Here is a 22504-nt window from a genome sequence, read left to right as displayed (position 1 = left end):
GTTATCTGATTGTGTTTTAAATTTGATTATATTTCACTTGACAAAATAATTAATTACTGTAAACTCCCAACTGTTAACAAGGACCTAGAAGAATTCCAATTGGCACTTTTCCCCCAATGTTGTAAATCCAAATGCACAAAAATCAAGCTTTGTATTTCTCCCTTTACAGTTGTCATTTTGGGGTATCTCCTTACCTTGCTAAGAATGTAAATCACATCACCACGTTTAAATGACAACTCATCAGAAAGCGCTCCTGTGCAGTCCCACAAACCCTGGTAAAAATTAGCATAATCAGTGCTTTTATCTCCTAGGAAGAAGAGAGATAAAGTCTGAGTTAGAGCTTTCCTATAGAGGACTTACTCTTGAAAATGAACATAACTAGAAATTAAAGACCACCCACAAACAAATGAAACATTGTAAAAAGAAAAAATTCTGTCCTGATTCGAAGAACATTTTATTACTCCCACTTGATAATCCTAGTTCTTACTACTATCTCAGTAAGGCCATTTTCAGAAAGATCTCTTTTTGAATGTTTCCTTTCTCTCCCTCTTTTGTTTTCATCTAAAAGCTATAATTGGGATATATTCTCATCAAACCAGCACCTAAAAATTGCTTCCCACTTATTTTACATAAAACCCTAAATCCATTTGCAACACTTTCAAGAAAATAGTTTGCCACACTTCATAAGGGGCAATATCCATGAGATGTGGTATCAAAACCCACTGTGAAAGAACCATCTGACAGAATTTGAGACACTTCATAAAAATAATAATAAAGGAACTAAGGTGCAAATATAAACCAAACTTGGGAACAAAATGAAAACAAAATTTGTAAAATAAAAAGCTAGTTGAAGGAAGAGTATAAAGGGGAAACAATACAAAGCATAATTCCAGCTTTTTTCTTCAGGTATGTTTGTACCCAAAGCCTCTCAAAGTTATTTTAAAAATAGTTTAGCAATTTTGAAATTATCAGTGTTCATGCAGCATTTTTCATTTTTCAACATATTTTGTCAGTCCCAGTTTAGGACATTAGGCTCTGAATAAACATGCAACATAAACTGGAGTTATCAGGTCATCCTTCTAACAGCATAAGCACAATGGATGTGATGTGCTCAAACTGCCATACAGACCATTAACTGATTGATTATTTAGCGCTCTCCGCTCTGTAATACCACAATAAACCGGGTAATAAATGCTTTGTCACTTATACAATGTGGGTCTCCTGAAACACAGCACAGAGTTAAATACACTGGATGCTTTTGTTACAATGAGAACTGTTTCCTGTTTTTAATTTCATGATAATTGAGTTTTGATGAGTTAATGTAAAAAGAATGCACGTAACATCAATAAGATGCCCGTGTAGTCACTAACCAGGCAGAACATATACGTGCTGACAACTTCCATCATTGGAATGTCATCTTTGAATTCTGAGGGGATAGCAGTGGGGACACACGCTGGATCATGGTTGTCATCTTAGTTTTGTTATATGGCTCTCAAACAGCAGGCTCCTTGGCATTCCAACATAACTAATCACATTAGCATGTCATTAGAGTGTTCATCTTATTATGCAGTTTGAGATTTCTACAATGTGTTAAATTTACTAGAAATTTCAAAAATTCTCTTTACTATCCAAAAACATTTTTTTAGAGCCAAAAAGAAAAGTTGAATAAAATGAAGTCTGAATATTTAGGAAGTAGGATGCTACTTTTCAATTATACTTTTAAGAAAATAAACAAGTACTAGAGTGCATAACATATTTCCCCTATTAATTTTTTTTTGCATGGGAAGGCACCAGGAATCGAGCCCGGGTCTCTGGCATGGCAGGCGAGAAAACCATGGCCCACCCCCTACTCAATTTTTTTCTCTTGTTTTCTAAGAGTTAAAAAAAGAAAGAGAAGGATGGAGTGGACAGGAAAAGGGGAAGGGAAGAAAGGAAGGATATGGGAGGGGGGAAACAGAGAAAGAAAAGAAGATACCTTATCAACTGCTCCACACTAGCAATTGAGCACTCATCACTGATACCAGCAGGGATGTACACAAGCCTAGGAATTCAAACAAGAACTAACAATGCTTGTGGCCACCCTTCATTACATTTTCCCCCATCCCCCCAACCCCCCAGGCCAAGGCATATATTAAGTCAATTCTACAAATGGACACTAGAGGGCACCCTGGCTGGCCAGTTCACTCCAAACACTGTCAATTTTTTTTTAATTACTTAATAATACAGTGACTGATTTCTTTTAAAAACCACTTATTTAGACAAATAGGGATTTAGAAGTTGAAACATTCTAGTCAGATTTAATCAGCTACAAAATGGGTCAAATGTTGCGCCCCTTGCAGTCTGTCAGTGTCAGTTTAAAAGTCAAGGAATTAGAACAAAGAGAGGATGACATCATTTTGCATGCAAGGCCCTCCCCAGAGCAACTTGCCAGGAGGTAAAAGGATCTAAAGAGCTGGTTTCCCCAGCCAAGAGGAAACAAGCTGCTTGGCCTTAAGCTTGCTCCAGAAAGGCTGAAGGAGCAAAACTTGGGCTAACTAGGTCTTGGTTTAGCTATGGCATCCCAATGGGTCTCCCAGCTGTCTAGGCTGCTCTTTCCTTGTTTTCTCACAATGGTTTTTCATTCACTAGACTTTCAAAAGAGGGTGGGGCTGGAGAAGAAAAGAAAAGTATATGGTGATTTCTATCACATAATCCTTATCACTTTGGGGTCTCTCTCCCCCTTGATGCACTTGGTGTAACTCCCATTAACACTAATGGAAGTTAGAGGAGCACATAAGGGGAAGAGAGACCCCCACCGTGTACAAGATGCATCTCTCCCTAGATGTGCATCATGAGCATTTCATTAAATCTCACTGCTGTAAAGAGGCAACAGAGCTAGTGATTTGGCAATGCTGGTAAAAGATGCATTTTTCAACTGTGCTTTCTATAATCTTGATGATGATGTTACCCAAAGACTAACCTCATTTCTGTGTCCCATATGTGAACTCTGTTAAAAAATAGTAAGTTGTTTATGTCACACAGCTACATGTACGTACAATCTGCTATTCTATCTATTTCAGCTGGCAATACCAGTTTTAAAGTAGAGGGAAGAATCACAAACCTGGCAGTATATGTTTATTAGCTTTAGTCTCCTCAAAAAAGCAATGTTTAAATTCTTGGTGTGAAATCTGGACATGAAAATTAGGAATTATCTTGGTCCTTACAGAGTAGTTTCTCTGGATCACTTTTTGAAAAAAAATTTAAGTATGACTAAACATACACAAAAACATAAATGCAGATATAACCTCAAAAGCATAGTAGGTCCACAAAAATGAACATTAGTCACCTATAAACTGAAAATAACCTATGTGAGAAACATTAAAAGAAAAAATATGGAATGGAGTAAACTTACTGCACCCTACATGGCAAATGTCTAGTGTTACATATTTGACAGCCTAGGAAAGATCAAAGGTCACTGGTAAGCAAAAGCATTAAAACTGCTGCATTTTACATTCTAAAATACAAATTAAGCCTTTTTTAGTTGTCTTTACAGCATTGAGTAATTTTCTTATTCTATCCACACATGATTATTTTTCCAAAATTACAAAAATCACCTTATTCTGTGATTTATTTAGAAGGAAAGAAAGGAAGAAAAGGGAAGGGAAGAGAGAAGGGGAGGGAAGAAGGGGAGGAAGGAAAAAAAGGAGGAAAGAAAGAATAAAAGAAAAAATGAAGGAAACAAAGGAAGAAAGAAGGAAAGAAGGAGGGAAAAGAAAGAAAGAAAAACATTCTAGATTAGCCAGCCTTTGAAGACTGTTCCCTTGTTCCTGTTTTTAAAAACAAAAAAACAAGAACAAATTGGTCAAAGATAGTAGAATTATGATGAAAGCATAAACTAAATGTATAAATGTTGGGTGTACTTAGTCTTGCAAAAGTAAAGTAAAAAGATTTTTAAAATACGATGAGAATAGATGGAACATATAATGACAAGATACTGGAGAATTTCTCCCTGGGAATTTTAGGTTTTAAATAATCATTTAGGAAGGTAACATATTTTACAACGTTCAAAAAAATCCAGTGCAATCTTTACTTTGCATAAACGCAAAACATAAACATGAAGAAAATTGTAAGAAACACAAGATTAACTTTGTTTTTGTTTAATTATGCTACATTATAACAGTTGTAATTTTTTTTTAAGTAAAATTAGTCAATGTGGAAAATACACAGCATTCTTGAGTAAGGTTAGAAGTTCAAGTCATGTGATGCTCAGCAAGATAGCAATACTCTTGTCAACTCACTGCCGTACATGGCAAATAAACTTCTGGAGTTACATATTTGACAGCCTAGGGAAGATCAAAGGTCACTGCTATGCAAAAGCATTAAAACTGCTGTTTGAAAAGAGTTTCATGCCACAAAAGATAAAAATTATTAAAGTGCGTCATAGTTATTCCATGAAAAACTAGTTCTACTTACTGCCTTCCTTTGAGGAAAAACTGATTTTTTTCCTACCCTCAAAGCAAAAATTTGGGAGATGCTTACTTTAAAAGAGTTTTTTGAAAATATATTTGCTTCAAACCACAATATCTGTAACTGTGTAAAGGATATCTAGTATTTAGTACCTTTTACATCTTAAACTGAAATGAAGATGTAAAGAAAGAAGGGACGATAGCAGGAAAGAAAGAAAAAGAGAGAAGGAGAGACCAAAACATATATACTTAATTTACATATTGAACATAGTTCTCAGGTTGCACTAGGCCTCAGTGTTTTATAATTGCATTTTACAGGACTGGAGTGTTAACATCTAATGACTTTGTCCTCACTTCCTTTCTGAGAAAAGCCAACCAAAACCTTTTACAGCAACCTGCTCCTGCTTTCCTGCCCAGGTCCGGAAATTAGGCCTCTGTTTCCTTTCCATATGTCACAGTAGGAAGGACTCTGGAAAGCTACTTCCTGAACACACACTTCTTGTCTACCCTGCCTCTGACAGCTTAAAAGAGTGATGTATGGACATAAAAGAGAGGGGGAAGGTGACCCTGACTACAAGCTCTTTGCAGGACACGGGGATGATATGGCAGACCTTGCCCCAGCTGACCTGTGGCTATGAAGAGGTGTAAAGTCATGATAAGATGGCAGTCCTTCTCGTCTTTCCGTGTAAAATAATTGCTGGCTTATCGAAACTAACCTCATGCTTGCACTATAGATATGGTTTATCTCCTGCTCTTTGGAAATAACAACCAGCAAGAAAAGTTGCTCATATCATGTGATTCCATACATAGCGTGTGCAGTTATTTTTCAGTCTCAGTCGTAATTAGTTCTTAGACCCATGTGCCAAGTGGAAATGGGATAAGGGGAATATCCTTCCTAGCCTTCTAGGCCACCAATGTACTTTTCCAATTTTTAAGCTGCTGTCACTGGACTCTGGCATTTCTTACCCAATTCATTTGCTTTCTGTGTTAATCATATGCAATGAAGATATGCATGGCCAACATTTAAACAGGCTGCAGATCAATTAACGGTCTTAAGTTTATCTGATTTTTATCAAAGAAGACAGAGCTTTGGGTCGATTGTCAGAGCCTGTGTCAAGTTGACCTTTTCAGAGATGTCTACATTGCCAGTCCCCTGGGCAACTTGTTGTCCCCTGTTAGTCTCTGAATGGCAGAAGTCTGTTCTGCTCAAGCACAAAGTATACACAGATGTCTATATTACATTCTTATAGGTTTGACAGCAACTGCATGTTGTATCTATAAACTGTCCTTTAGCAGTGACACTTCCTCAATGATGATAAGCTAATTTATGCAACTAAATCTCCTTTGTGCAGAAATGAAAGCTAATTGAGTCATTACAAAGTAATTCAGGAAGGAATACCTTGTATAAATTGGCTTACTTTATAAATCCTTCTCAAGTGGTTTTCATGCATCCTAAATGGGACTAAGTAGCTTATCAGCCGTAAGATATCCAGACTGAACAAGTCAACTTCAAGGAGCTGTGTAAATGCCTTTTGAGCAGTAAGAACAAAGTGACTAAAACGAAAATGAACAAAAAACCAAAATAAACTTTAACAGGGAGCTCCCCAATTCATTACCTGAGGGGTGATGAATATTGTCCTGACTCATATTCTTTTGTTCTTCCATTTTCACTGGTGGTGCATCGTCCTCTTCCTCTTCTGCAAATAAACAGCATAAAGAGCACAGTGAAGGGTTCCTTCAGGGATAACAATATAGTATTTGCCTCATTTTATGACCAAAACTAAGTTTATAACACAGAAATATTGCTTTTCAAAGAATGAATCTACTCAACATTTGCATTCCTTTTTCAATAAGCTAAAGCGGAACAAAGAAACATCTAAATATGTCCATATAACCTTACCGGTTGGCATGAAAAATTTAAGGTATGTACCAATACTTGGCACATTTTTTTTAAACATGCATAGAAATCCATCTGGTACAATCTTAAATCCAATAACCCCCCTCCTTGATACTCCCACTATACCAGTACACCACATTATATTGTGGCAGGAGTACCAAGGATAAAATCTTGGTCCCTAAAACATCAGTGTAGCAGAGACAAAATGTAGGTATAAGATCCAATTTACCTATAAATCATTTATTGAGTATCAGATACTTTCATTTTAACTTGATCTTCACAAGAGTATATTAATGAAGAATTCTCACTCCTCAAGGTAATTCCTCAAAATTGTACTGAGGCTCTCTATGTGTCATGAGCTGTGGTAGGTACTAAGATTTCATAGATGAATAATTTTTAAATCACCTTTTTAGAGACAAGCAATAAAGACTCAAATGTTACTCAAATTTAGGTTTGTGATTATAAGGCCCACTATCTCTATCCTACATATATATATATATTCAGAGATTTTTCCCATATTCTTTCTCCACTCTCCCATCACATTCCTTTCCCATATTATGGAATGAGAAAACATGATTAATGAGAATAATTTTAAACAGCATCAAAAGACTAATTCTTTTACATTAACAAACAAACAAACGTGTATTACATTACCATTCTCCCCACCTAAGGATTTATATACAATTTAGAAATTCTGAAAGTAGGACACAGAAACAAAATGGTATGACAAGGAATAAATCGGTCCAAAAAGAAATAATAATTTCAAGAACATCCAAGCTGCAAAGAAAATACAATATAGATGGATAGAGAGATAGAGATATAATTCAGTCAACAAATCTTCATTGAGTTTTAACTACATGTATGAGAAAGGGTCTACCAGGGAGGAATGATAAGCATGCTTCTGCCCTCAGATAAAGATAGGCTCTATGGGAAAATGGGATAAGGGGCATAAAGTTGACAAATGAGGCACAAAATACGGAAGGAGTGCAGAGAAAAAAACCAATGAACTGGGAGTACCAGGAAGGAAGGCGCTGAGGATGGAGAGAATTTCAATGAGGAAAGATGGGAATGAGGGTATTTCCAAACAGAAGGAAAGGCCTGAACAAAAGAACAAGACACTTCACATTCTAATTGGCTAAAGATAGGGGTATTTCAAGAGGAAGAGTAAGATGAGAGATAATGCTAGAAGTCTGAGTCAGCTGTTGAAGGGCCTTGAATACCCTGCTAGGAAATCTTAGGCTATTTGTTAAGCAACAAGGGCTCCAGAAGGTTTTTCAAAGGAGGGTCTTACTAGAACTGCTTGAGGAACAGAAATTTGATCCCATTGGCCAAGATGGTCAGGGGTAGGGACAAAGGGAAACAGAAACCACTCAAGAGTTTAGCTAAAGGAAGTCCTGAACTGAAGGGGCTGAGGAAATGAAAAAGGAGACATATGAGACATAAAGGGAACTACAACAAGAAAGCAGCGTGCCTGACTTGATGTAGACGGGCAAGAAAGGAAAAGGAACAACAGAGGATGGCTCAGATTTTGAGCTTAGGTAACTGAGAAACAGGTACAACAAAAAAGGGAGTAGTCAAGATAAGCTATTTTGCAGGGGGAACAAAAGGAGTTGTGTTTTTAAATATGAAAGATTTAATGTTCTGGTGACGCAACTTAGAGAAAATATCCAGGGCACCGGGAAAGGGGTAACAGAGTTTGGTGGAGAGGTCAGGACTGCAGATGTAAATTTAGCAGTCTTATGCAAATTTTAAAATGGCAATTAATCAAAATCAGCATTTAAATCATTTGAGAGTTACTGTGCTTACAAGACAAATAGGACTGTTTTGAATTTTTGTAACTCTAAACAAGATAAGGAAAGCTCTAGTATAAGGAACAGCTGCAAATAACTGGGGCTTTACACATATTAGGCTGAATCATATGAAATTGGCACTTTTATAGGTCAAAATTGGCAATTTCATTTGATTCAGTCAAATAGTCATAACTAAATAAGTATGACCTAATAAAAAGTCTAATATAAAATCCTGTTTCTTTTTTCTTCAACAATAATTATCTTGCTTATGTCAAACTTCAAGGATTATTTATTGTAAATAGGTTTATAGGGTGTTTTTATATAAATTTTAAAGGTAGAAGGAATATTTACAGTCATTTAGTCCAACCTACTCATTTTACAGATAGTTAATTTTTTAAAAAGTGAGCTTTCCTTAGTTTTCATACTTTCTCTTTCTCCAGCCGTCCCCCACTCCCAACCCTTCTATGTTGGTCACAAATTCAGTAGTATGGGGTAAATTAAAAAATAGTTCTCAGTCAAAAGCCATAACCAGTTAATATAGTTAGCACTATTCTTAGCTCTTAAGAAGAGACTGTGAGATTTAGACTCACCACCAACGTCAGTGTCAAGATATCATAAAAATGAATTACGGTAATAAAATAGAAAACCCCTGCTCTTTGGCAAAGTTAACAACAAATTTATAAGAATTTATTTACTGTGTGTTTACTTTTATTTTATTAAAATTTAAGTGCCTATAATCTGTGCTTGGGACTATACAGAGGTGTGGGAAAGCTTTGTTCTTAAGAAATTTATTCTTAAATTAACAGAATAATGATATAAAAATATTTACTACCAATATATACTGGGAAGTATCCAAACTGAAATCCATGTGAGATATTACTTAATAGGCAATATTTTAGAGGACATTAAGTTCATTATAAACATTCCCTTTCTCTCTTTCAAACCAAGTGCTGATATTTTTAGGTCGAAGTCTTGTGCATTTCATACATCAATTTTTCTAAACCATATGCAAACAAATTATTTTATCTTGGGCTAAGAATATAAACATCATCCATGTAAAAGACAGTAAAATCAAATTTGATGTGTTTTCTAAAACCTTAGGGGAAGGGAGAAATCTCAGACTGAACCTTGAATAGAACTTGGCACAAGGCAGATGTTCAATAAATACTGAATGAACAAATGGATTTAAAAATCATTTTTAAAATCCTAATATAATATATTCATTTATTAACAGAACAAGCCTCTCCACACCTCTCAAAATATATGTAAGAAAAAAATATGTAAGGATAAGTGACCAAAATTCTAGGCAATAATCACTTTTACAATATATTACAGATTATGCACATAGGTTTTATTTAGGATTATTATTAAGCAAATTTTATCTTGTTTTTGAGGCATGATATCATAATGCAATACTAATAATACCTCAGTCAATGTTTGTGGGTTAATATATTCAATTCACATTTTAATAACAGTAAACAAAAACAGCTCAGCTATGGAGTAAAATCCATCAAACCACACAGATGGTTATAAGGTTTTCATTATGTGGTTTCCATAGTAATCATATTGCAAATCTGGAAGCTTCTTGCAAATAAGCAGCTTGTATTTACATGCCTCTCAGCTGCAGCACAAAACTCTTCAACGTGTGAAGTTATTATTCCAATCACAGATTGTTAGAAGAATCATCAGGAGATATTTTGACCAGACAAGAGGAAAATAAAAATACAGTGAACTAACTGCAGAAGATAATTCAAACATAGTTACAAATTTATTAATCAATGAGTATTAGAAATGTTAAAGTAGGTGTCATAAGGTTTTAACATTAAACCCTGTGAAATATTTTGTAAAATATGAAGTTTCCAGGAGCAATCAGACCCTGTGGAATCCAAAAGCATTAGCCCCATCTTCTCCTCTTTTCAATAGATCTTTGTCTTTTCTTCTGAATTGAGCAAAGAGAGGAAGAATAGTAAAATTGAGTCTTCCCAAATCTTTTTTAGGATGACGATCATTTGAGGAAATGCTTACCGTAGGAAAAATAAAGACTTTTTCCTCCCTTCTAGATTAATCAATTTAATTTACAAATTGATCTAGTTCCATAACAGATGGATTATTACTCTAATAAGGATCGCAAATCTGCCTAGCTATGCAGTTTTTACAAAATGACTGTTTCTGGCTTACAAATGTTCTTATTTTTAGGATAAATAACCAAAAAAAAAGTGATAAACAAATGGCACATTTAGCTGTCACTGCTTGAAAAATACTAAAAACAATTTGATAGCACCAAGGCAGGTTGTGTGATGTTTATATCAGGGCTGAGGACGGGGCAGAGAAAGACAACATAGGAAAATCTCTGACTCACACTATGATTACCTTTTTTTGCTGAAGACCTTCAGAAAACAGCTTTACTGAATTGCAAGGTATTTTAAAAGACATAAAACAGAGAATCAAATGTAATGCTCTGAAATAAAGCTTGGATTTAGATCTCAACTCCTTACCTGAGGCATCACCTGATTATGTGATTCTATATTTGCCTCAAGAAAAGTCAAAATTATTGCTTGAGGGTTCATAATATATGTATTTATATCCATTATATAATTGAATCTATGAAAGAATTCTATGAGGTAACAGATATATTTTTTTTTTCTGGTAACAGGTATTTTTATCAAAATGAAATGTTCAGAGCTTGATTAACTTGTCCAGGTTCGTATAGCCAGTTAGTACAGGAGGTAGACTTTAGACTTGAGACGTTTCAATATGGAAAACAAGTTTAAAGGTCGATGGGAAAGTAAAGGTGAGTCTTCCTACACACACAGATCTGAAAGAAGGTTCACCTACATTTCAGAACAGTAGGCTATCCTATCGGCACGGGGCTCCAGGGGACTGAGCACAAGAGGGCCCCAGAGTAGAAGACGGAATAGATGAGGTGGAGGGAACCTGACACTCCTAGCTAGTCCTAGCCACTCAATGTAAAACAAGGGAGAAATGCTGGAAGGATTTACCCAAATGGCACCTCAGTCCCTCTTGTTTTCTAAGACCTGGGGCAAGTTACGGAAGCCGGGGGAAGGAGAAAAGGGAAGAAGAATGTGTTGAAGAGCAGAGTCCAAATTTGGGCAAAAGGATTCAAATTATGACAAAAAGCGAAAATGAACACTTTAAGAATTTATAAATCCAGGACTGCTGGCAATTTAAAATATTTCACTTCTAACCGATTTTCTATCTGTTGAATAGACTGACATATATCTTACAGCAAAATATGTATTTTAAAAAAGATATAAGCAGCGGGAGGGCAACAGTGGCTGAGTGGCTGAGTTCTTGCATGCCATGTCAGAGACCTGGGTTCAATTCCCGGAGCCTGTCCATGTTAAAAAAGAGAAAGACATAATCATGTGCCTTTTAGTGCTATATGAACATCAAAATGAACAGAAGGATAAGGATGACTGAAATAGCATAGTTAGAGTCATGTTTACTCTCTTGGAAATTAGGCAAACTGGAGTCTATTGCTACAATTCTAGTTATTCCTGTAACCCTCATGCTGTATCCAATTCTCAATGTCATTTCTATAAAATAGGGAAAATAATCTCTATCCCATAGCACTTTGAACAAGGATTTGGGGAGGACAATGAGATAACTAGACTTTTTAATACTGTTTTTTTAAGAGCACAATTACCATGCAGTATCACGTTTATTACCTTAGGAGCTGGCTGTTTTGCAACCATTTATTAGTTTAGCAATCAAGAAGGTTAATAAGATATAAAAAGCAGCAATATAAAAAAAAGCAGCAATAATAAGCAATAGTTATTCAATCATACAATTTAATTTTCAACCTTGACATTCTATTCCTATAGGGTTTAATGTGGAAAAGTCGTTACTGCACTTCAAAAACAAAAGGAAATGCTATGAGGTTGTAGTAAATTTCAGTACCATGTTATTAAAATTAATAATTTAAACACAAATCTGAAAGTACAAAAATAATGATTTTCCACTTAGATGTTAAATTTGTCAGCATCAAAGTCCCCTTGGTAGCTGGGGAGAAAGGAGGAAATATTAAACTTCCCCATCTGAGGAATTTCTGATATTCTTGCAAGCAGCAGGGACAACCACATCAATAGACTGAGCCTTCAATCTTGGGGCTTACCCTTATGAAACTTCTTCCTGCAAAGGAGAAGCTAAACCTACTTGTAATTATGCCTAAGAGTCACCCCCAGAGAATCTCTTTTGTTGCTCAGAAATAGTCTCTCTAAGTCAACTTGGCGGGTGAACTCACTGCCATCCCCTGCTAAGTGGACATGACTCCCAGGGATGAGACAGGACCCAGTATCATGGGATTGAGAAAGCCTTCTTGACCAAAAGAGGGATGAAAAAAATGAGATGAAATAAAGTTTCAGTGGCTGAGAGATCTGAGAATCAAGAGTTTATTCTGGAAGTTATTTTTTACATTATATAGATATCCCCTTTTAGTTTGTGCATTGAAGTGGCTAGAGGGAAGTACATGAAACTGCTGAACTATATTCCAGTAGCCTTGATTCTTGAAGATGAGTGTATAATTATATAGCTTTTACAATATGACTGTGTGATTGCATCTGATGCTCCTTTATCCAGGGTATGGACAGATGAGTAAAAAAAAGACACAAAATAAATAATGAGGGGGATAAGGAACAAAAAAAAATATTGGGATAGATTGCAATACTAGTGGTCAATGAGAGGAAGGGATAAGGGGTGTGGGATATGTGGGCTTTTTCTTTTTATTTTTCTGGAGTGATACAAACGTTCTAAAAACGATCATGGTGATAAATACACAAGTATGAGATGACATTGTAAGCTACTGATTATATATTTTGGGTTCTACCCAAAAATGTACGGTATGTGAAGATATCTCAATAAAATTTTTTTAAAAAACAGTGAGATATCACAACACATGCACTAGAATGACTATTACTATGAAAAAATGGAAAATAAGTGTTGGCAAGGATGTGGAGTAATTGGAACCTTCATGCGTTACTGCTGGTCATAGAAATGGGCTTCCACTGTAGAAGCATTTGGCTGTTCCTCAATATTTATAATGAAATATGTCAATATTTGGAAATGCTGCATATTGTAGGAACCAATATTTTGCAACCGGCCAATGACTGTATGGGTAAAAGAGTAATTTAAAATGCAAGACAAACCCATAAATTATAATATAGCAGAGTATGAAAAGTTCACTGATATTGTTTCATATTCCACATTGCAACAAACTTTAAACTACCACTTGTTTAAGTTTGGGTACAGTATTAAAAAAGAGTATCTACAATTACCTGCAAGGGCTATTAAAATACCTCCCTTTTCCTACTACCTATCTGTATGAAGTTGTGTTTTCTTCATATGCTAACTATACTAAAATAGAATATCACAACTGATTGAACACAGAAGCAAATGTGAGAATCTGTCTTTGATTAAGGCAAGACATTTAAGAGATCTCAAAAAATGTAAAAAAACAATGCCACTCTTCTCACAGTTAAAGAAAATAGGAGTATTTCCTAAAAAACTTAATGTTCACATGTAATATGTTTATTATTGTGATTTTTAAATTCATTAATGTTTTTTAAAAATATAAATTTTAATTTCTCATATAGTAAATATTGATAGACATACCCCATATAAATAAGAGTTTCTGGGGGTTCTCAAATTTTACAAGTGCAAAGGACTCCTGAGACCAAAAAAATTGAGAACGGCTGCTCTGTATTTTCTAGGGTAATTTTAGTTGAATATCTAAACATTGTCAATCTACCACATGAAAAAATTGATATCCTCTTAATGCAGGCCACTGTTTGATATAACTACTTTATTCCCAAAGCACACAAAATTTCAGGATTGAATCACATTACACTGTTGATTCACAAGGAGCTGCTGACTAAAACCTATGTGTTTTTCCCATTTGCTGTCAAGCCAAGTCTTCTTTGTTGCACTTGTACAACTAGAGTTCTGGAACATGTAAAACATCCTATCATATTTCATCTTGCTAGCTTTGACCCATAAATTTGAGAGCATACCCTGTATCTCTTATCAAGGCCATGATGTTGTATATGACAATATTGAGAATAAAAGCTTAAGGCATTCTCGAAATCAATTATCAGCACCTTTTGGGCATAGCTTATTTATAGACATTTATCCAGTGGTATTTATTTCTATAAAGAATTCATGAGACTCCTGGCCAAATGCTTTGCTGAAGTCCAATTAAATGACTGTCATTTTCATGAACCCATGTTGGTTCTAGGGATCAATGTTCATCTCCTAGATGGCATAAAAGACTCTCTTTGACAACTTGTTTTAGTATTTCTCTGAAGTTTACTTCAAAGTCCCCAAACTAGCTAGAATTTGCAGAATCTACCTGGAGTTGATAATGTGGTACTCCTCCCCAGAGGATCTCTTCAAGGTCAACACAGTCTCCAGTTGTTGGCCACAAATACCTGGAATTGGCCTCACTTAAAGTTACACCTCTGTCAGAGAACAGCCTGTAGTCAATGCTCAGCTAACAGGGGGACACAACTGCTTCAATTTGGCACAACTCTGAAGAGTCACGCAGCCGGAGATCTCCCCAAAAGTTCAGCTGAGGCTTCAGTTACAACTGCATTGTGGATCAGTTTCTCCTCCTGCACAATTCTGCCTTTCTTGCTTACATACAAGGGCATATTCCAAGGGCCTCACCAATAAACCTTCAAATGTCTCATAGTCTATTACAGGAACCCCAATTAAGATACAACTTTCTGCTTTTTTGTTTGTTTCCGTACTCATAACAACTCTCTCATCTTTCATGCCTCCCTCAAAATCAGTGACAATTGTTCAGTGACTTCATTACTTCATTTACATGTTCTCTGAGACCTGTAACATAGTTTTCTCTGGACCAGAAGACAAACTTAATTCCTACTCATCCTTCCAGACAGTTCAAATGTCCCCCAATCTAGGAAGTTTTTTCCCCAAACCCCTCCAGAAAGCTGGCAACTCTCCTGTCTATGTTCTCACAGCCTTTGCCCAAGCCTCCATCTCCATTATCATCCCTCTCACAGAGTACTATACATATGTCTACTGGTCTACTTTTCTCCAGATGTGAACTCCTTAAGGATATATTTATATTCCCACAGCCTAAAACAGGGATTGGAACAAAACACGTTCTCTAAATGTTTGTTGAATGAAAACTAAATGGACTTGGGATAGCTAGGTGTTCTATTAGAATCTCTTTGCCCATTCTGGACTGTTGTTTCCTCTTACCAATATCATCAGTTTGAAGGATACCATGCATTGAATCATGTCCCCCTGAAAGACATGTTCAAGTCCTGACCCCAGTCTGTGGATGTGAACTCATTTGTAAATAGGATCATCAGAGATCCTATTAGTTAAGGTAAGGACAAACTGAAGCACAGTGGGCTTTAATTCAATATGACTGCAATCCCTATAAGCAAAGGAAATTTGGAAGCACAGTCAGTAAGATACAAACAGTTGATGGAGGTAGAGACTGAGCCACTACCAGAACGTTACAGACTTTGAAGAAAGTATGATCCTGACAACAACTTGAGTTGAGATTCCTAGTCTCCAAAACTGTGAAACAACAAAATTTCTGTTGTTTAAGCCAACCAGTCTGTGGTGTTTGTTATATGAGCCCTGGCAAAATAAGAAAGAAGATAATTCTTGACAGAAAAGGAACAAATAAAATAGAAACTAAGTTCTGTTTTCCCTGAACTACTGTCCCTAACAAATGTTGAAAACAAACAAAAACACACAGAACTGTTTTTTATTGTACTTAGAATAATTTACAAGTTATTTTCATATTTTCTTTGATTATTTGGCTATCTCAATTGCTGATTCATGTTCCTTTTAAAGCTGTGTTCACTGGATAGATTCTAGCACAAGGAAATTGATACATTTTAGTATCCCCCCCCTTTCATCATTGGTATTATTTACAATTGAAATACAAGTGGTATTTTAAATAACTATTTCTCTTTAATATCATGCATTCATGCCAATTCTTTCTCTGAATTTTCTGAAATCCTCCTTCCTAAAGTCTAGGCAAATATATCTGGCTTAATGTCCTCTCTCTGAACATGATCAATTCTAAGATTACAATTGCTTTTGTCCATTTTTTTTCCACCAATTAAGTCAGTATATGGCAGCAGTCTTCCTATTTATTTCCTATATCCTTCTGCCTTACTCATTTTTTAATACACTACTTCCATGTTTAAACTGTATTTGAAGGAAGAAAAGGATAGGATGATAACTATTGCTTTCTCTCCCTCTCCATATTCTTAGGGTCAGTTCCTCTTAGTTGAAGATTCCCAGTTGCTGAATACTTGAAAAACTAACCATCCTGATCTCAGGCTCTGTGCATCCAGCCAGTAAGAAGCTGAGGGTGGGGAGATAGTCACTCTGTCCCCCAGTCCTTCATACTCAGTCAGCTGTGCCTGAAAAGTAATAGCTATCACCTTCTTAGAAACCCAAGGTCCAAGAAATGGAAGGGATCAAGCATACAGTAGTGAATATTCATTATTTATAGGCCAGTCATCAAGTAACAGCTTCACTTGTATTTTTCTATTACCAATACATGCTCCTTCTGTAATATGTAACTTCCAGTTTGGGACCAGATATTACAAGCCATCTCAACATTCTGGCATACCACCATGATGTTTTGACCTAGAGCAGTGCTACTCAAACTTCACTGGGCATTAGAATCACCTGTAGGGCTTGTTTAACTATAGATTGTGGGCCGCCCCCCCAACCAAAGATGATTCAGTAGGTCTGAAGTGGACCCAAGAATGTGCATTTCTAATCAGTTCCCTCTCAAGATCACACTTCGAGAAAAATTACCTACAGCCATATCTTTGAATTTTTCTTTTATATAAGGTTTAAAATTGTTTTGCATTTTCTATCATCATTTGAGTAGAAATTCATTAGAACATTGTATCTTCAAAAGTCATTTGCCTTTAAATTTTGAAATATAAGTCATACACTTCACTGAATATTACTAAAATAAAATTAATTATAATGGAATTAATAAAGCAGATATTGTTTCCATAGACACTCCCAATAAACACAATGGAACTATATAAATGCAAATAAAATGTGTATTCCAGAAGTTCATATCATTCTCTTTTACTAGTTGTACAAACTCAGATAAATTAATTAAATTCTCTGAACCTCAATTTTCTCATCTGGAAAATAAAAATATAGAATCTACTACAAAGAATTATTGTGAAGATAAAATGAGGTAAAGTGGCAAACATAATGCCCAGAGCATAGTAGATTAATAAAAAGAACAGTGATTATGATAATCCTTCGAGGATTCACCGTCTACCAAGCACCATGTTTGGCCCTATACATACATATCTCATCAATCCTCATAACCCTACAAGGAAGGTATTATTGTTGTTCTCATTTTACAGATTAGCAGAGGCATAAAAACATTTAAGTGACTTGCTCATTATAACACAGCTAAATGCATCATCAGGATTTGAAACCAGGCAGTCTGCCTCCAAAGCTCAACTTACAAAGCATAATGCTTTTCTCCCCCCTTTCTGCATAAGACACTGTATATATCACTCATTTCTTTATTTAGTAATTAGCCAAACAGCATTTTACTCTATTGCAATAATGTGCGATTTATGAGAAAGTTAATATTTAAAACTAAATTCATGACGTCATATTGACATATATTCTTATTTTAATACTCTTCAATGACAAAATAACTTGGCTAACTCTGACAGTCTACAAAAATAGCTCCCTTGAAAAATAGTGCACACTGCTGAAAACAGAATAGTCACATTTGTAATGGCACAGAAAGTGAAAAGCTTGGCATTTGCCCTCGCCATTTTTCTTTTAGTAGGAAGGCAGCTTGCAAATGGGAAAAATCATCTTCTATCACCTCCCTCTCAGAGACTAAATATGATGAAAAAACACAGTAAGGCCAAATCCTGAAAAAAACACAGCTGAGAGCAGCTTCTGTTCTAGCCAGGAGCTAAAACGATTTACTAATCCTGAATAAGATAGCTATAGTTCCTCACCAGAACTTACTGTAGTAACCTGAAAAATGCAGCAAATAAGGCACTTTACATAATACAAAGGAACGACACTCTCAAAATACAAATATCTATGTACCTATAGGGGATTATGTAGACTTTCAGAATTATGTTTTTAAGGTGTTTTCAATGCTAAGATAAGAGGCATTTTCCTGACACAAAAATCATTGACAGAATGTTACAATGCCATGAAAATGAGAGATCTTCTAGAACTAAGATATTTCTGTAGAAAGGGGATTCTATAAGAAGGAAGGTAGAATCTGCACAGGAGGTGAGGCATACAAAATTCATTTGGTAGAGGTCTTAATAGTCATTCCTGTAAAACAGTTACTGATATTCTTTGAAGTATAAAAGAATAAAAATTTGAGCTTTTGAAATAACACGCTTGCTCAGTTTTGGCTCCTGTTCTAGTTTGCTAGCTGCTGGAATGCAATATACCAGAAACAGAATGGCTTTTAAAAAGGGGAATTTAATAAGTTGCTAGTTTACAATTCTAAGGCCGAGAAAATGTCCCAATAAAAACAAGTCTATAGAAATGTCCAATTAAAGGCATCCAGGAAAAGATACCTTGGTTCAAGAAGGCCAGTGAAGTTCAGGGTTTCTCTCTCAAGTGAGAGAGAAGGCACATGGTGAACACAGTCAGAGTTTCTCTCTTATCTGGAAAGGCACATGGTGAACATTGTCAGGGTTCCTCTCTCATCTAGAAGGGCACATGGCGAACACAACATCATCTGCTAGCTTCTTCTCTTGGCTTCCTGTTTCATGAGGCTTCCTGGGAGGCATTTTCCTTCTTCATCTCCAAAGGTCGCTGGCTGGTTAACTCTGCTTCTCACGGCTATGTCGTTCTTCTCTGCTCTCTCCGAATCATCATTCTTCAAATGTTTCCTCTTTTATAGGCCTCCAATAAGCCAATCAAGACCCACCCAAATGGGTGGAGACATGGCATCACCTAATCCAATTTAACAACCACTCGTGACTAAATCACATCATCCAGGGAGATGATCTGATTACAGTTTCAAACATACAGTATTGAATAGGGATTATTCTACCTTTATGAAATGGGATTTTGATTAAAACATGGCTTTTCTAGGGGGCATACATCCTTTCAAACCAGCACAGCCCCCTAAAGGGATATATAGAATTCTCATTTACAGTTTTTCTTCCTTGGATTCCAGAAATAAGGCCAACATAAATAAAAGAAAATGTCTGCCCTTATGTTAAAAGAGCCAGGGCATTTTAAAATTATATAGTGGGCAAACCAGATCTAATTTTTTAAGGTCTCACCAACAGAGTTAGGGCAGCAAATGGAGTAATTTTATCTACTCTGGAAAGACAAATTGCCACCACATTAAGGGCCTAAGGTTTAGGCAGTGTCAGTGCTCCAAAACTGACACTCTAGCCTATCTTTTAATGTGACAAAGCATTCTTGTTTTCTCATTCCAAAACTACAACTTTATATTTTATTAACTTTATTAATAACTTTAACATTTTATTTTTAAAAATAGCTAAATGACATTTTATAATTTTTTCTAGCATTTTCAGTTAAAATAAATATAATTATGCACATTAAAATGCAATTTTGGGTTTATTTCCATCTAATTAAATAATTCAAACACATAAATTTAATGCCATGCCCCACTACAGTACTTAATTAAAGGGTCATCCAACATTCAATGTCCTTGCTTATAATAAGGCATTGGTTTATAGAGAATACATGAAATGACATGAATTTTCCTGAACAGTCTAGTTGGGAGAAAAATGTTAACCACCTGGAGGTAGTTTAATTGCATGACTTATTTATACCTACTATAGACAAACAAAAGAAGTAAGCCACCAACTTTTATAGGATTCATGCAGTTATAGCCAACAATCTTGTCATAAGACCCTTTAGCTTTTGAAATTAATTTCTGGGATTAAAAAAACTCCCAGAAAAAAATTACCTCAATATAGTTTGCTTTAGTAAGGAAATACAATATACCACTTGGCATGTGTCCACAGGAAAAGTCTGGTTTGCAGATGCTTCTTGCCAGCCCACAGTGGATTCAACAATGTTTAAACAACTGACAATGTGATCTTATTGCACCAATACCACAGTGACTAAAAATTCAGCAGAAGCTTCTCATGGGTATTTTCATATATTGAAAAGTAAATTAAGACAAAACAAAACATAGACATACTTACATATACACTCTTCACAAACCCCAAAGATTCAACACAATTCATTTAGCCTTCTTTAAGATAACATCAAAATTACATAAAAGGTTTAAAAATAAGATTTTTTTATACCATGGCAAGAAACACAAATACAAAACACATATGAATCCTAATTTGGTTGTCTATAGTAAAAGTACAGAGTATAGCAAAAGTACTAAAAATATAGTAATAGATTAACTATCTCCTTAGCTCATTAATTACAATATTTATATTAATATCCATGATTTCCGATTGCTGTACCTGTTATACTAGTTTCTATTAGCTGAACCAAATGAAACTGCTGATATTTGGTCATTTTGACCTGCAAAAACAGCAACTTTGTATAAGATTCAAGGGTAAAGGAGAACTTCAAAATGTTGATAATACAGTGGTAACCTCATTTTCTAACGTTATGTTTCTTCATAAACAGCCCTCAAGTGTATCATTTAACTGAACAGTCTTCTCTCTAACCAGGAATGTTCTAAGTAAAGCCTACATTTTACTGAAACCTATTCAAGCATAAATAAAATACTGTTAATATTTAATATGAAATCAGCTGTCACAAATGAAGCCAACAGTGAAAAAGCCATGATACAAAAAAAAATTAGTGTGATTTTTTGGATTCCAAATGACAAGTTACTTTGTGATGATATTGTTTCTCTCTCTTAATAACAAACAACTTTGGTAACATAATGTATATGGCGTATAAGTTATACAAATCAATAGTCAAAAACCAGTCTGGCTTTGTGAGGGAGAAAATGATTGTTTGGCACAGGGAATAAAATAAGTATTTTAATTTAGAAGGACTTCATGTGACTGGAATGCCTGCCCAATTTTTTAGTTTTTTTTTTTCCACATGGGCAGGCACCAGGAATCGAACCCAGGTCTCCAGCGTAGCAGGCGAGAACTCTGCCTGCTGAGCCACTGTGGCCTGCCCTATACCTACCCAATTTTTTAACATATATTCTCAAGTCACCTCATTAACCTGATTGGACATGACCTCAAATGCAAATACATAATATTCTGAGCTTATAAAAACAGTGTACATTTGGATCTAATTGGGTCTGTACATTAATATAACTTTCAAGTAAATCCTTATATTTACTTTAAATTTGTATTATTTATATACAAATGCCATTTTCCCTACATAGTAATAACCAGCAATTTAAGATCATTTCCTTCATAAATTCAACAAATACTCCTTGTCAAGAAGAAATTAATATTAAGTATATAAAGCCCATCAGTACTCGAGACAGAATACTAGACTCCTAACATAAAGCCTTGCCTATAATACATGCTCAAAATTTTGCTTATTTGACTTGAGTTAGTTTATAAAATAGATGCTTATAATTAAGGTAATTCTTATTGTGGCATTTTTGCAAAAATTGATTAGGAGTTCAATGTCTAGCAATATGGTCAATGAAGCTGAAACAGACTTGTTTTTTCACCCCTTACTCAAAGTGACATACTAGACATCTGCAGAGCGGGCTTAAAGATGGAGTTTTAAAATCTTAATAGGTACAGGAGACATGGTCTTGGGCCCAAGAGAAGTACAAAGCTGAAAATGAGACCCCTACCAGCCCAGGGAAGCCACAAGGAAGCTTTTTGTCTTTGCACAGCTCTGAAAGGTGGTGGCAGGAGGCGGGAGGAAGGAGTTTCCTGTGAGAAATCAAAATCCCAAGCCTGTACAATGTGAAATTGAAATTTATACTATACTCAAGTACGGTTTTTTCAAGCCAAGAAATTTAACATAAAAACGGAAACCCCTAGGGCTCTGGCAGAAGTAAATGTAAAATCATTCAGAAGGAGCACTTGCACAACTCAGGGCACACAGCACTCTCCCAGGGGCAGGAAGAAAACATGATAAACACAACATAATCGGAGCTAGCAATTGAGATGTACAAGTAAACAAACAATTACTGAATGGTAAGCTCTAATAGAAGTTAACATAGAATGTTATGGGAGCACAGAGGAGAGTTAAGAAATTAAGGAAAAGTCCAAGGAAAAGTTAACCTTAGTTTTAACAGCATTATTAAGCTAGAGATTCAAAACACATATTAACACTAGTCTGGTCCCTTTGCTTTCACCCAGTGAAGGATTGATCCCACATGAATATTTTTCTGGGGCGTTGGACCA

General features: G+C 35.5%; 1 protein-coding gene across 2 annotated transcripts in view; it reads right to left on the bottom strand.

The window, feature by feature from the left end:
- The window catches only part of SKAP2 (src kinase associated phosphoprotein 2), a 228482-nt gene that overhangs the window by 16707 nt on the left and 189271 nt on the right, over positions 1–22504 (bottom strand). For both annotated transcript variants that reach the window (XM_077121197.1, XM_077121206.1), the window contains 2 exons: positions 6062–6142; positions 195–307 (listed from right to left, as the gene is read on the bottom strand). In XM_077121197.1, coding sequence (XP_076977312.1) covers positions 195–307; positions 6062–6142 — 194 coding nt within the window. The remainder of the gene's footprint in view (positions 1–194; positions 308–6061; positions 6143–22504) is intronic.

The sequence above is a fragment of the Tamandua tetradactyla genome, chromosome 1 (assembly GCF_023851605.1).
Source record: "Tamandua tetradactyla isolate mTamTet1 chromosome 1, mTamTet1.pri, whole genome shotgun sequence".
Lineage (NCBI taxonomy): Eukaryota > Metazoa > Chordata > Mammalia > Pilosa > Myrmecophagidae > Tamandua > Tamandua tetradactyla.
The sequence above is the reverse complement of the archived record's forward strand: the minus strand, read 5'-3'. Positions and strand labels throughout refer to the sequence as shown.